The following is a 15,663-nucleotide window of genomic DNA, read 5'->3' on the forward strand; positions in this document are numbered from 1 at the left end:
CGTATAATGTCTATGTGAAGATCTGCCATATGCCAATCAGGTTCATGCAGGGACCCAAATAAATGGCCACCTGAAATGAGATTAAAAAAAAAAATCTTTTAACCTGATTAACATGAAATCCATATAGTGTATCTATATACCCACTACAGTGTGTTGCGACAAGATCTGGGGTAGCCAACTCCAGTCCTCGAGAGCTACCAACAGCTAATGTTTCCCAGATCTTCTCACAGAATCACAAGCGAAGTAATTAGCTCCACCTGTGGATCTTTTAAAACGTGTCAGCGAGTAATGAGTGCACCTGTGCAGCAGCTAGGTTGCTGGAAAATGTGAACTGTTGGTAGCTCTCGAGTACTGGAGTTGGCTACCACTGGCCTAGATCATAGAGCTGCCAGGAAATAGAGGAGCCTAAGATCCCATTCCACACATTTACTAAGATTACACAAGCCAACCCCTCTGTAAGCCTGTGTGTACCACTGCTTTCTTTAGCATGAGGTAACCATGAACTGACGTATTACAAAGGCATCTGAGAAGTGATACTAGCGTCACATAATTGTTCTGTAGGTTACAGTGCCATATAAATCACAAACCTTATTGATAAGAAGTATTACTTCAATGCAGAAGCCTTATTATTTAGAATAAAGCAATAACGGTAACCGACTATATGACATATTTGGTTATTTTACTCACTCTAGGTCTTACTTACAAGGAGCTGACAACATTCCACCCGCCGGTGACTGAGTCAAAGGAAACGTCTGTATAGCCTGTTATTACGCTGCAACGCAAAAATAGAATATAAATTATGTGAACTGAACTATGAAAACTGGATCACTGGATGTACTGTGTTATGAATCATTGTGTCATTGTGTTTCATTCCATTGGGGAGCTAGTGCCTTTTTGTACTTCCTTATAAGTGGGGGTTTCTGTCTTGCGTGTTTTCCTGCAGAGTGTACTGTACAAAAGAGAAGTATTGTGAGCACACTAGTAGCATTGCGTTTGCTCTGCCAGCCTCCTGTGGTAATAAGCAATGTGGCCTGTTTCTGTAGCAGTGAGATATTGCTGGTTTACTGTACTTATGTAGGGGAGCCCTGGAACATTCCAATACACTCTGCAGTATTACGAAAAATAAACCTTTTAAGAAAATGCTTGCATTTTGTCTGCTGGACAGCTTTTTCATGGTCATTGTAAGTAAGGGGTATGTAGTCACATTACCGATAGGGAGCATGATTAGTGCCCACATGGTTAAAAATACACACAAATGTACAATGTGCCATGGTGTGAGTGCCCCTGTTAGCCTGTCATTTTTAAGTGGATAATCAGAATCTGTTTAACTTTCATCTACCCACTTGACACACCCCATATAGCTTCCTTCCTTTATTGAGCTCAGCACTAAATACACAGCAGCAGGTGCAGAGGAGTAATCCCAGGTCAGTACAGTAATCATTTAATCACCAGAGAACTAGCATTGCACTGTTCCAAAAAGACCAATTACTGTTCATTCCTCCCTCCCTGAGAACATTTTAACTCTGGATTATTAAGAGAAAGCTGCTCATTGATGAAACCGGCTATTTATGGATAAAAGGGAATATGGCATTAGCGGAAAGTGGTTTAGTAACAATCTAATGCTGTACTTGTTATTAGGATGAACACGATATCACTTTGTATGATGTGTAGTTATCTTTTGATTTATATTGTGTATTCTGCCAATTACTGCTACCAGATCATTGTGCAAATTAGGTTGTATGCTTAAAACAGGTTAGCATTTTGTGTTTTTAAATGAAATATTTACCAGTGCAATCACGTGACATCTCCCAGGAGTCTTTGGGTGGTGTTTGATCTATTTTCTTATTGAAAAGTCAAATGTTAAACACTAACAGATTGCTTGATCCTATGGTTGGGTTTATATGGGTGCACAAAAATCTCTTAAACTTTGTGCAGTACACAGAGTATACTCATAAAGGTGCTGTTGCAATCATGATGTCATGGTATCAGAACTGTCTTGGAATGGGCAATTCTTGGTGGTGGTATGGAGGTGGCTAAGCACATGACAGGAGATAATCTGTCCTATAGGGATGTTATGTCGGTGAATGTGGCTGTGTACACATGCACTCCACTGCTCACACAAGAGGTGACACACAAATGGAGTAACAGTAATTGCCATAGGGCTGGTGTTAGTTTCATTGAGGGACTGCACCAGTACTTTACTGCCTATGGACACTGACAGCAGCATTCTCCATCCTTGCACAATCTGGCGCACAAGATAGATACCCAAAGCTTCTCTGTTAGGGTTTATTAAATCTAAACCACTACTATAAATCAGGATAGTCAGTCCCCTTGAAAATAACAGATAGCAAATGAATAGCAGCATCAATTCATATGACCATGCATATAATATAAGATATATGAAGGTATAACATATACAATGACATAAATAATTACTGAAGTGCTAATGAGCAGCCATGTTGGTACTGGTATATAAAAATCACCTTTGAAAAAGCTGCAAAATGCATTAACTGTTCCTACCTCTACCCACCTAATAGGATGGCAAAACTGCCGTGTGTATGCTTGGACTAACTTTTTTACCAGATTTTAACCAGCAAAAAAGACCATGAAGGATACTTACAAGCCATTGTGCAGTTCATCTTTCCTGCCTGAGGTATTGCTCTCATGTGATGCTTCTATTGCATTGATTTTGAAAGATGCAGGGTGTCATAATGAACACTACATATGAACACTGCTGTTTTGGACTGGGCCTTTCACAGATAATGTACCTTCTTGAGCACTCCAACATTGTATGATAGAGGGATATCTAATCACCAATAGACTCCTTGTGTGTTTACCATTTTGGAGTATCCTATATATTTATATATTTAAAAAAGGCTCAATTTCAGTAATGTCCTCGATAGCTGATGATGTGGGGTATATACAAGAACAGGCTCCACCTGACTATTAATCGATAGTTCTGTACACTGATAAACTGTTCCTACACTACAGTATTGATTACATGTGGGTATCATTTTTATTATATGGCTTATGAATTATATTGTATTTTCCATCACAATTACCTTTATTAATTGTAATCTATCTAGAGTTTATCCATGGGTCTTCAAACTCTGGCCCTCCCAGATGTTGTGAAACTACAAATCCCAACATGCCTTGCCACAGTTTTAACACTCCCTTATAGCAAAACTGTGACAAGGCATGCTGGGATTTGTAGTTTCACAACATCTGGAGGACCACAGTTTGAAGACCCATGGAACTTTATACAGTATATATTATCCCTTCATGTATCTTATATTGTATGCATGGTCATACTGTATTGTTTTGTTTTTTTAAGACAATGTTGCTAATTCAGAGTTAGGAGCAAAGCAAAAATAATACTGCCTGCATCTACTTGTGGCCTATGCATACTGGTCAGGTTTATTTTACATGGCAGTTTATACCCACCAAAATCGAAATCTGTGTGTCACAGTACTGGGAGTGAAACAGACCCCGGGCCAGGGTTATGGTATGCATCAAAGACTGTCATATGATAGACAGTCATATGGTCCTCGACAAATGGTTGACAGGGTCTAAAGGTTGACTGGTAAAAGGTCGATATGGTTATATGGTCGACATGGATTTTTAATGTTTTAGGGTGTCTGTCGACATGGACACTGTCTAAGTGTACCGAGTCCCCTCACATGGCTCGCTGCGCTTGCCACACTATATTCTCTCCATGGTAGGGCATGAAATACCGCCTGTCAGCACATGTCGGCTGAAAATTGAGTAATAAAATGCATGTCAACCTTTTGACCATGGCATGGCGACCTTTTGACTGTCGATCTTTAGACCCTTTCAACCTATTGTGTGTCGACCTTTAAACCCTGTCGACCTTTTGAATGTCTATCATTAATCAGTCTATGATCAGTCCGGATACCTGGGCCATAAGGGACGAGGCAGACCAGCAGGTCCTGGTTGGTTGGGCATGCCCCCAAAGCACCAGGATAAATAAAACCAATGCACCATTGGTGCGTGCCCATAAATAGCTTGCTGTAATAGTTTTCTTTAGTATAAAATGTCATAAGTCCCTTTGCTGGTCCCCATTACAACGGCTGTTAATTCAGTGAATCATGACATTGCACATTCTACAAGTTAATCCTGGTGAGGTCTGACAAGCTAATTGCATTTAATTACATGTTCCTGTAAGATGCACCAGACTTTTCAAATGTACTCGGTTTAGTTTGAAAGACTATTTTAGACTTTATAGTGAGAGGAAAAAAGATTTTGTTTAAAAGCCAACATGGAAAGGTTTTATATATAAAAACAAAGTACATTATGCCTATCTTCCTAGGAGCTTCAATAGCTAATGTCAAGAAGAGAAGATCTTAAACCTGAAACTGTAAAATATTACATTAAATATTGATTTAGGGCCTTATTCAGATCTGATCGCAGTACAAATTTGTTTGGAAAATGGGCAAAACCATGTGCACTGCAGGGGAGCAGATGTAACATGTATATAGAGAGTTAGATTTGTGTGAGTTATTTTGTTTCTGTGCAGGGTAAATACTGGCTGCATTATTTTTACACTGCAATTTAGATTTCAGTTTCAGCACCCCCCACCCAAATTTAACTCTCTTTGCACAGGTTACATCTGCCCCACCTGCAGTGCACATGGTTTTGCCCATTTTCCAAACAAATTTGTACTGAGCTCAGATCTGAATAAGGCCCTTAATGTGAAATTATTTTTGCCAAATTCTGATTTTTCCAGTTAGGCTAAATGAATATTTTTCCTGAAATACAAAATTTTGATCCTGTCAATAGAAAATAAGGTTTACTAAAAACTCATGTTCTGACTGGTTGTTGATAAAGAACATTCTTCTACTGTTATAAATTTCCTTTTATATATGAACTGTACATTGAGGAAAGACTGGGGAGAGCTCCCTTGTCCCCAGAGCCTTCGATCTAAAGATATACAAACTACTTAAAATCTATTTTGCTAATCGGTATCGGTGTTGTATAGGTGTCCATATGGGAAGTAGAATGTATATAACTATATAATTTTATAGCTTTATTGGACAGATGCAAAGTGGGGTGATTCTATGTGGCATAACTAATTCAGATGTGTTGGGAGTGTCTATCACTGCTGCTTCCTTGAAAGCAGCAGTGATATCTCTGTATGTTAATGCAGCCGTAGTGGTCTATTACAAGCAGACGATGACTCCTGCTGTAGTGATTGTAGCTGCTCCGTAGGACACCACATCGGCAAACTGCGACACTATCGGGCAGTTTGTGGCGACATGGGGATGTACAAGCCTTTCATAACAGAAGACAGGAAATCCTTTGTGCAACCATGGAGATCCTTGCCCTCTTCCCTCCCACTAAATGGCGGCAACATGCCTTATACCCCATTCACACTAGCCTTTTTTCTCGGGTTGGCCCCGGGAAAAACCATGGTGTAGTGCTGGTGTGAATGGGTCCCGGGCCAAATTCCCAGGAACAATGCCCCGGCATTTCAACCCTTCTAGCTACCAGACATGGGACACCATGTCCCCACTAGCTGGGGACATGGTATGGTGTCAATGGGTAACCGGGTTGAACGACCCGGTCCCGTTTAAAGTATGGAGGAAGCAGTGCTATCCACTTCAAGCGCTGCCTCCTCCCCGCCCCTCGACGACGGCCTTACAGACCGCAAATGCTGAGGTCACTCTTGGAATGGACCTGTGTCCTAATCCCGGGAGTGACCCTGGCATTTGCAGTGTGAATGGGGTATGAGTTTTGGGAAACTGAGGCCAATCGCTGGCCCCCAGGTGGCTGACCATCTGCTATTGTCCTACTTCCTACATCACAGGACCCATCCATGCACATGCAAAACGGGTCCTACGCGTGTGCACAGTACCAAGGAATGTTAGTGACCCTCTTGGACAGGTGAGGACTTTGTATTTTCTAAAGGTTCCTATTGACATTTGATTGCGTCATTCATATGCTTTGCATTTGTTACATTCCATGATTTCTTGTCAATTAAATCTAAAACATTTTAAGTGGCTGTCAAAATAGCAGGTCACGTACTGAGGGTTTGTTGGCCTGTAATTTATGATGAAATGATGACCCGGACAGATTTTACTTACTACTTGAGAGTTAAACTATTACATTTTGGTTTACCTAGATGACTGCCACATGGTTTACAAACACCTCTACAATTTAAATTAATATTCCATTGAGCATACAGCTCTATCTGGCCAGGTTAAGGCGTGTATTATGAGAACAATTCAAGGTCAAGGAGTTTGTTGTGAGAATGTTTTTTAATCTAATGATTCGTATAAAAATAACTTTCTCCAGAGCCCAGATCTGACACTGACAATAACTGCATCTATGTTTCTAATGTATTTGCATTTTCTCCACTACATCTCAGAAATATTTATTTGCTTTGTGTTTTCATCTCAATTAATATATGTCTGTGTTTCCAGACATTTGTTCAAGATCCAACAAGTCAGTGAAAAGGGATAAGATCCAGTCTCCACAAATAGCAGACCATCTCCCTTCCAAATCCCTTCTAGTGCAGTCCTGCTGTCCTCTCAGGGAAATCTATCATTTGCCAGGCTTATAGTTCTTGTACTGCGCAAGTAACAAGTAGAAAAGTAACAAACTGCCTTTTTTAAAAAATTGGCTTTAGAGAGGTTATATAATTAGTATTTTTAGCATAGTTGCAGTATTTGAGGAACAAATTCTCTTTATGGTTAAAAAGTAGTCTCCTCTGTGAAATAGATAGTCCAGTACTGTAGTTGTGCTGAAGTCTGCTATAGGTGCCTGATTCTGAGAAAGGTGCAGCAGGCTCTGAACTTGTGGCAGTCACAGGGTCCCTGCTTCAACCATAATCATTCCTATCTGGACTTGCACCAGCCCCATGGGGGCAGGAGACCTATCTGAAACAAGTGTCTGAACTCCATCCAAGCATCTATTTCAAGCATGGCGGTTGAGATGCACACCTACAACATTGCCATCATACACAGACTCTTCCTCCGTCTTAGTACTCACCAACCAGAAACGCCTACTTCCAGTGGCATAACAATAGCCCGCTGTACTGCGCTGATCTGCTTTACCCCTCTGCTGGCTGCAGCCAGGTCTGTGGCCAGGACCTGCAGATCTATTTGTCTGCAGTCCCGGTGCTCTTCCTAAATCCTGTTGCTGTTGAAAAATGTCCATCACAAAATGTCCACCCTCTTACAGCAGACCATTTTTGAGGATGCTAGAGGAGGCGGCAACCATTTTGTGAGGGTCATTAGCAGCAGGAGCCAGGAGGAGCGCCGGGACCCCGGCAGCAGCAAGCAATTTTACTGGGGAGAAGGGGGGGGGGGGGGTGCTGCCACCAAAATTTCCGGCGGGGATGCATACATTTTGTAGTTATGCCACTGCCTACTTCAGGACATTAGCCATAAGATCTGATATGGTAGCATCTGCATGCTACTTTGGGCACATTGTGCAGTACTTACACAATATATTTTCATATTCCGACACATACACAATTGCCTCAAAGTGGTCAATGCGTCATAAGTGCGCAACACTGAACCGCCACCTAGCTGTCCACTGCTGATGTTTGAACTTAATTACAGGTTGTATACTGCGCAAAATAAGGCAATAAGATTATAGACCAGAGGTTCTTAAACATGGTCCTCAATGCACCCTAACAGTTCAGGTTTTAAGGATAACCTTGCTTGGCCACAGGCTATTTAATTAGGACATCTGTCCATTTTCTCTAACCATCTGTATTATCCCATGGCTTTTTTTTTTAAACCTGGACTGTTTGGGGACCACTGCCATGGTGTTTTCTAAATACTTGCCAGTTGCAGTAATCTGTACTACATAACTGCCTCCAAAGAGTAACTCCCACGATGTTATATAGGGAGTTACTATATGTTCAGTACTTTGGTAAGTAATATTTAAATTATGCTTTTAAATGTATTTGAACTCCCATTTGTAATTTAATGAATGGAGTTATAGAGAAATAAACCTTAAACCTATATTGTAATTTGGATTAAAAGGTTTTATGTATACAGTCTGACAGTACAGTCTACAAAGCCCGTTGGAAGCTCCACCAAAGATCTGGTCTTTTGAGATAAAAAAAAAAAAAATCCTTGGAACTGTTGTTCTGTAAGGCCTCTAGCTTTAGCCCACTACAACTTCTCCATTCTGTGTAACATCTTCTAAGTGTTGTCTATTCCGCCAAGCATATGTTATGTAGCACACACAAAATGGCAGCCTCGTCTATTACCATTCGTGGATGGGCTGTGATACTTACTAATCAAGATGGCTGCACCAACCCTGAATTTTGTTTATTGTGCCCATTATGTTCACTATTTGGTGGTTTGTTTCTTCATATAGTATTACTAAACCCCTGTGCTATGATTTTGATGCATTTAAAGCACTATTTAAGTAGTGTTAGGGAAAATCACTATCTGAATAAAGTGATTATTAAGACCACTGTGTAACCTAAAAACTTCCCTACTTTCTACACTATCCCCCTTTTTTGATATCATACATATGTTTCAAGGAGAGCCTGTGGGTAAGGTAATACATCCACCAAGGACTCATGGGTGTCTGCTGTGGGAGATCTTCACGGTCTCCCCCCAAAAAGATCTTTTCACATTTATTATTCAGCACACACCACCAATAAAATATTATTTAGACTACATTTGATGTAAAGCCTCACTTTGCCATGAGTCACCCTCCAGATGCCCTGGCTAAGTCACAGCCCTCTAGTTGGATTTATAAGAAACAGTGCCAAAGTCTCCTGCTACAGTTCACTGCAATCAATAAAACCTTTACATGTAAAGAAGTGTATAAGAAGAAGTAAAAACGATACTTGTTTCCTAGCACGGCGCCCGTCGGGGTTGATTGCATGCCTTAAGTTAAGGTACTTAAGGCATGCGATCGACGCGATTTTCTGTCAATTACCAGCTTTAATTGCCAGTAAAGAGAAAATTGCGTTGATCGCATCCATCGCGTGCCATTATAATGGCATGCGATGCGATCAACGCGATTTTACATAGGGAACAATGGGAAATGGGCCAATCTAGCCAAATATCAACGCGATTTTACATAGGGAACAATGGGAAATGGGCCAATATGGCCAATTTCTCATTGTATATGCCCCCTCATGGGTAATAAGTATGCTTAATGCCCCCCATTGTTAATTCCACGCCACTATTGACGCCAACCTGAAGCGTGGCGAGCGCAGTGCTACGCGTCCTCTGACCTTTTCATACCCCCACTATCCACGTCGGCGTGGAGTTGATTTATAAAGTGTGGCGAGCCCCGCGAGGGGACGCGTATATCTGTGAAGTTATGCGTTGACTCTCAGGGACCATTTTACATTGATTCCAATGCAAAAATCGCGTCGATCACATCGCATGCGATTTGGTTGGCATGCGATGGACGCGATTTTTGCGGCCACGATCAGTACAATCAAAATCGCGGGCACCGTGCTAGGAAACAAGTACTGTAAAAACTTATAGGTGTATAATTATACATACTTAACATTTTGTTCCTTATAAGTTTTGACTTATGTATTATTTGTGGCAGCGGCAGGTTACTCGTGGTGTTTCATTTAATATTTGAAAAAACGTTGGTAATTCTGGTTTAATAATAATAATAATAATAATAATAAAAAAATGCCACTGCCTCTCTAGCCCAAAACATGATTTCATTTCCAAAATAACTGTTACTTTTCAAGATAACCACAGTAAAATATTGAAATTGTAATATTTTTGAGCTGTTCTGTAAGAACACTCATTTAGTAAAAGAGCTACCAAAAACTGTATAGATTAGGGAAATGCCTTTAGCAACCAATTAACTTTTTCCTATCATTGTATAGAGTGTACTTGATAAATATTAACAAGAAGCTAATTAGTTGCTGTGGGCAACATCTCAACTTGTCTAATTCTCCACTCTTTAGAAGGTTTCATATATTTCCCACATAGCCTCTTTGATGGCGTGCGCATGAAGCGATTAGTGAAGTGAAATAGTTGGCTCATCGATTACCAGTGACTGGTCTCCTTCGCATTCCTGAGTAAGGCTCCCCAGGGTTACTCTGTTCGGTTTGCATGTTTTCGGCCACTATATTAGAATGATCAAAGGTCCTGGAACTTATATATATATATATATAACAGCCACCAATATAGCGTGGAAAAAGAGACTTTTTAATCAACATTTATACATTTTGGACTTTGCTTGTTTTGAAATTGATTATAAGGCTGTATTGATCTATTTACCAAGATCATAAATGGGGCGCCATCTTACAACTGTTACCCATACTTTCCCTTCCTTCCCCATCCAACAGGGGATCTTGTAAGTCAGGCAGCCCAGACATAGTAATTCTAAAATCCATGGCGCGAAGCAGGAGTCTGAGATATATATATTGCACGAGGTCCGGCACTTCCCCCATAGATTGCTGTGGCTTACTTTGGCCTAGGTGCCCATCCTGAGGGAACTGTGTCCCACTATATAAACTGTCAAAGAAAGATGTCATCTCGCAGTCAACTTGTCAATATTTTTATTCTGTCTACACTATTTCAATCTTTTGGAGCACAACGTTAAATGTCTATATGTTGTAATTTTCAAAAACCTTTTAGTACCTAAACATTTCACCACAGCTAGGCACCGCCTCCCCCCATTGCCCTATATGTAAAAAGGCTGCGTGGATCCCACTCTATTTATTTTTAATGAATTAATAAAAGTTTGTTTTAACATAAAAATTACTGGTGTGCGTGTGACAATGCAACCCCTTTCTTCTTTTTGTGTGAATTTAATGCTGTACTTTGGTTGCCAGGACAGCATCGCTGCCATAACATTAAAATAAAGGCGGTCTTAAATCGCCCTTAAATCAGAGGCATTATACACTTGTGTGCAGATCTCTTTCCTCTTGTTTGACTTAATGTAAAACTCAAAAATAATTGTTCAATATAGTTGCCTAAAATGTAAAACATAGCAATAGTGTAATATTGGAACAAGTTATAAATTCATAAAATATAAGTAGAGTTAAGACTTAAAAAAAACTCCATAATTGTCGGGGTACAGCATATCCCAACCATTGGGGAGTTACAATAAAGAGACTGCTGTGTTGTCCATTCACCCTTAGGCCCTAATTCAGACTGAATCGCAAAGCACATGTTTTTCCCTAATATGTTCGTATTATTGGGGCCAATGTAACATGTGCAGAGAGAGTTTTGGGTGGGGTGTGTTCAAACGGAAATCTAAATTACAGTGTAACGGCCCATACACACTGGACTCTATGAGCTGAAAGTCGGTCAAAACAGCAGGTTTGAGCGGCTTTCAGCTCCAAGCCGCCCAGTGTGTATGGCCCGGCGATGAGATGTGAGTGCTGCTGTTTCATCACCGGGAAAGCCACTCATCTGCTGGTATTACCAGCAGATGAGCGGCTTTGAGGACAGCTTTGCACATATACTTAGAGTGATGTCTAAAGTAGACAAAGGAGGAACAAAAAGGGCTATTGGGGCACGCTTTAAAGTAGTAAGTGAAAGAATGAAAATTAAGTGCATTCAAAATTTTACTTTTATTACATAATTTAAAAGACGTCAGTTCTTTGAGGAAAAGTGATCCATATAACAACAGCATATCAATGATAATGCAAGTTTTTATTAATAAAAAGATTTCTTAAATACTGCGTTGGGCGAAAATGATCAATATGTGGTATCCAAAATCAAGAAAAAATGCTCGCATACACTCCTAGTTATTGATAGTCAAATTTTGTTCAACACATTCAATATCATTAATTGTGAGGAGTATAATCATAGATGCTTTCAACGCTGACTGCACAGTGGAGGTAATTAAATGTTTAAATCCACTCTTTACTGGGACATCAACAGGTATAGAGTAGATTGAGAGGTCTTCTCTGAGTTTTTGAACAGTGAGGGAATGCTCCTCATGGAACATTGGGTGCTTCTGCTGTCTGAGTATATGTACAGCACCCAATGTTCCATGAGGAGCATTCCCTCACTCTGGGCTTTATTCTAGTTCACTCTTTCTGACAAAATCCTTCTTAGATGGACAAAACCATGTGCACTGCAGGTGGGGCAGATGTTACTTGTGCAGAGAGAATTAAATTTGGGTGGGGTTTTACTTCAAAGTGAGATCTATATTGCAGTGTAAAAATAAAGCAGCCAGTATTTACCCTGTACAGAAACAAAATAACTCACCCACATCTAATTCTCTCTGCACAAGTTACATCTTCACCCCTGCAGTGCACATGGTTTTGTCCATCTAAGAATGATTTTGTCAGAAAGAGTGAACTAGAATAAGGCCCTCTGAGAGGTCTTCTCCGAGAGTTTTTGAACAATCTACTCTATACCTGTTTGATATCCCAGTAAAGAGTGGATTTAAACATTTACCTACCTCCACTGTGCAGTCAGCATTAAAAGCATCTATGATTAATGATATTGAATGTGTTGAACAGAATTTAACCATCAATAACTAGGAGTGTATGCTAGCAATTTTTCTTGATTTTGGATACCACATATTAATCATTTTCGCCCAACGCAGTATTTAAGAAATCTTTTTATTACTAAAAAATTGCATTATCATTGATATGCTGTTATGTTATATGCATCACTCAAAGAAGTGACGTCTTTTAAATGATGTAATAAAAGTTACATTTTGAATTCACTCAATTTTCATTCTTTCACTTACTACTTTAAAGCGTGCCCCAAAAACCCTTTTTGTTCCTCCTTTGTCGACTTTATACATCACTCTTTAAGTATATGTACTTGCTGAACTATATTGGGAGCACCACCAACCAAGCACCACAGTAAATTTATCTAATCTATTTGGTCTTATGTTGGTTATGACTATCAAAACTTACTATGATGTACCTAGAGCCTGTGACAACCCTACTCTACTCCAGAATGGACATTTGCACATGTTAACCGTTACCTGCCGATCTAATGCATGATAACCATGGGAACTCCACTTAGCACCTTGAATCCAAATTGAACCCAAGGACCACTGCTGCAGGTTACAAAGAGACCAAGGGTAACTTGGCCAAACAAGCTTGCCATTTAGGAAGTGATCAAGGTTTCTGACGTACATCCAACTGTAATTGCTTTTGCAGTGTATTGCCAATTTTTCAAACAGGAGGTGGTCAGAAAATGTGTGACGCACATAGCCAGTAATGAACACGTTATGCAAAAGGTCTGATCCAACATTGCCTGTTGGTGAGAACAGCACATTTTTTCCATTATAAGGAATAAGGTCAAAAAGTATCAAGCTTCAAAAAGTGATAAAATAAAGAGGAAAGTAGCTTAACTGTCATTTTTCAAACCCAGCCTGTAACATGAAAGTTAGGAGCTGGTTGTTTATCATTCCATTTTATCACTTTTTGAAGCTTGATACATCTGGCCCTAAATCCTTTTTGTATCTGAATTACATGAGCAAAACAATTAGGATGCAACTCCTTTTGTGCAAGAGCAGAATGAAGAGTAACTACAATGACAGGACTCTGGCAGTATGCTGTCATTCTAATCTACAGAGGAACAAACGAATATGACAGCACACAGACACACATCAGCGTGACAATTGTTCCCAGAAATCTATCTAAAGCCTGTAACAGAATTAGTGCAGGAGAACTGTGCGACCACCTCCTTTTGCCAATAGTCACAGCAAGGCACAATCTATGTGATTTCTGACCTGTTATTCATCCTGCCCTTTAAGGTGATTTGTAGATGGCTTGGTGAAAAGACTGCATAACTACTCGTTTGCTGGGAATATTATTTGCTTAGTAAATTTTGGTGTAAAGAAACTCAGGAATTTTATGAGAATTTGTGGTTTGCCTTAAAGAGATGTACATAAAACAAGCATGTACTTGTGCTGCATGGTAAAAAAATAAACTATATTATTGAATTGATAATTGTGCATATGACTCTTGAATACTAATAAAATATTATTATAAGATTTAAATGTTGGTTTTCTGTGTCCTATATAAAACAAAGAAACAACCACTAAGACCATAAAATTGTCCCCACTAAGACCATAAAAACGTCCCAACATGTATGAAGGTAAAACTGAGACAAGAGGTATGCACGCAGTCCAGCCTGCTAGTCTCTGAAACTGACTTACATAATTGTTCTGGTGGCAATGAACGGTACTTGTGTACTTTCACGGCAAAATTTACGTAGTCAGTGTAGCATCCCTGTCAGAATCAGCGTAGTGTTCCCGCAGCTAGCGTAGTCAGCGTTCCCTGTCAGAATCAGTGTAGTGTTCCCGCAGCCGCTTAAGTAGTTAGCATGGTGGCAGTTACATAGTCAGTGTTCCCACGGCCAGTGTAGTCAGTGTGCCTGTCAGAATCAGCGTAATGTTCCCGCAGCCGATTAAGTTGTTAGCGTCCCTGTCAGATTCAGTGTACCACAGCCCGGCTACCTGCAGCTAGCCAGAGCTTACGTAGTTAGCGCAGTCAGTCAGCGTTCTGTCACCATAAAATTTAATTGTGTCAGTTATGGATTCTGCAGCTTTAACCTGCCGCAGACTGAGGAGGAGTTGGTGTCGTTTTTTACAACGCCACCACTTGCTGCCAGAGACACAGACATGTGTCTGGGCATCCTATGAGGCTTAATATAAAGGAGCGAATGTGGCGCTGCCACATTAGAAGCTGTGGCAAGATGGTTGGTCTTTGGGCCGCTCAATGGTTTCAAGGATGTCACCTGACATTTATGATCCTTTTACGGTTCATATTTTCTTGGGCGGAGGAGCTAACCAGCATTACATTTTGTGAGCGCCACCTTATGATTTCCCAAAATCGTGTACCCTGGATTTGATGTCACAGCCCCAACGCCGGATTGGCGGGCCTGGAAAATAGTTGATGTGGATGTAAGCTTATTTATACAGCTAAAAAATCATGTTGGACGAGTCCTGCCTCAACAGTGGCTGTTTGGTGGCATATCCGGTGGGACAGGTGAATGTTTTGTAACACCTGTGGCCAGCTGTGATGCCAGCACCCTGATGTTTGCCATCCACACGAATATTGAACCGGGTACCACTATATACTCTGACTGTTGGCGCGCGTACAACACTCAACTTGAGCAGACAGGTTACCATCATGCGGGCATCAACCACCGCTACAATTTCGTGGACCCAGACACTGGGGTTCATAACCAAAACATTGAAAGGCTCTGGGGGTCATGCAAGTAAAGGAACAATAGACACAGGGGCAATGCGCGCCAATACCTTTACTCCTACCTGCAGGAGTTTATTTGGCGCAAAACACGGAGCAGAGAACGCTTTCCTGCACATTTTACATGCACTAACTCTGATCCCAACAGCCGCCAAATCATCCGACACAAATGCTGATGCAGCTGCATCAACATCAGCTGCATTAGAAGGCAATGCAGAAAGTCCAGTTACCAGTTAACACATGTCGTCATCACTGTTTCAGATGTATGATATGCCAGGTGTCAATGTTTTCTTTAAACACCCCCACTATCCAAGCCAGCCCGAAGTGTTGTGAGCGCAGCAAGCCCTGCGAGGGTGCGCATTATGTGTCCTCCTGACCTGTTCATACCCCTACTATCCACGTTGGTGTGGAGTTGAATTTATCAAGTGTGGCGAGCCCCGTGAGGGGATGCGGAATATATGTGAACTAATCAGCGTCCCCTCACGGGGCTCACTGTGCTCGCTACGCTC

The 15,663-nt window shown here is 40.8% G+C and overlaps 1 protein-coding gene across 2 annotated transcripts in view; it reads left to right on the forward strand.

The window, feature by feature from the left end:
* The window catches only part of MAPK12 (mitogen-activated protein kinase 12), a 118,858-nt gene extending 110,047 nt beyond the window's left edge, over positions 1-8,811 (forward strand). For both annotated transcript variants that reach the window (XM_083182869.1, XM_083182870.1), the window contains one exon: positions 693-8,811. In XM_083182869.1, coding sequence (XP_083038995.1) covers positions 693-760 — 68 coding nt within the window. In that variant the 3' untranslated portion in view covers positions 761-8,811. The remainder of the gene's footprint in view (positions 1-692) is intronic.
* Positions 8,812-15,663: the final 6,852 nt, after the last annotated feature.

The sequence above is a fragment of the Crinia signifera genome, chromosome 4 (assembly GCF_055691185.1).
Source record: "Crinia signifera chromosome 4, ASM5569118v1, whole genome shotgun sequence".
NCBI classification, from domain to species: domain Eukaryota; kingdom Metazoa; phylum Chordata; class Amphibia; order Anura; family Myobatrachidae; genus Crinia; species Crinia signifera.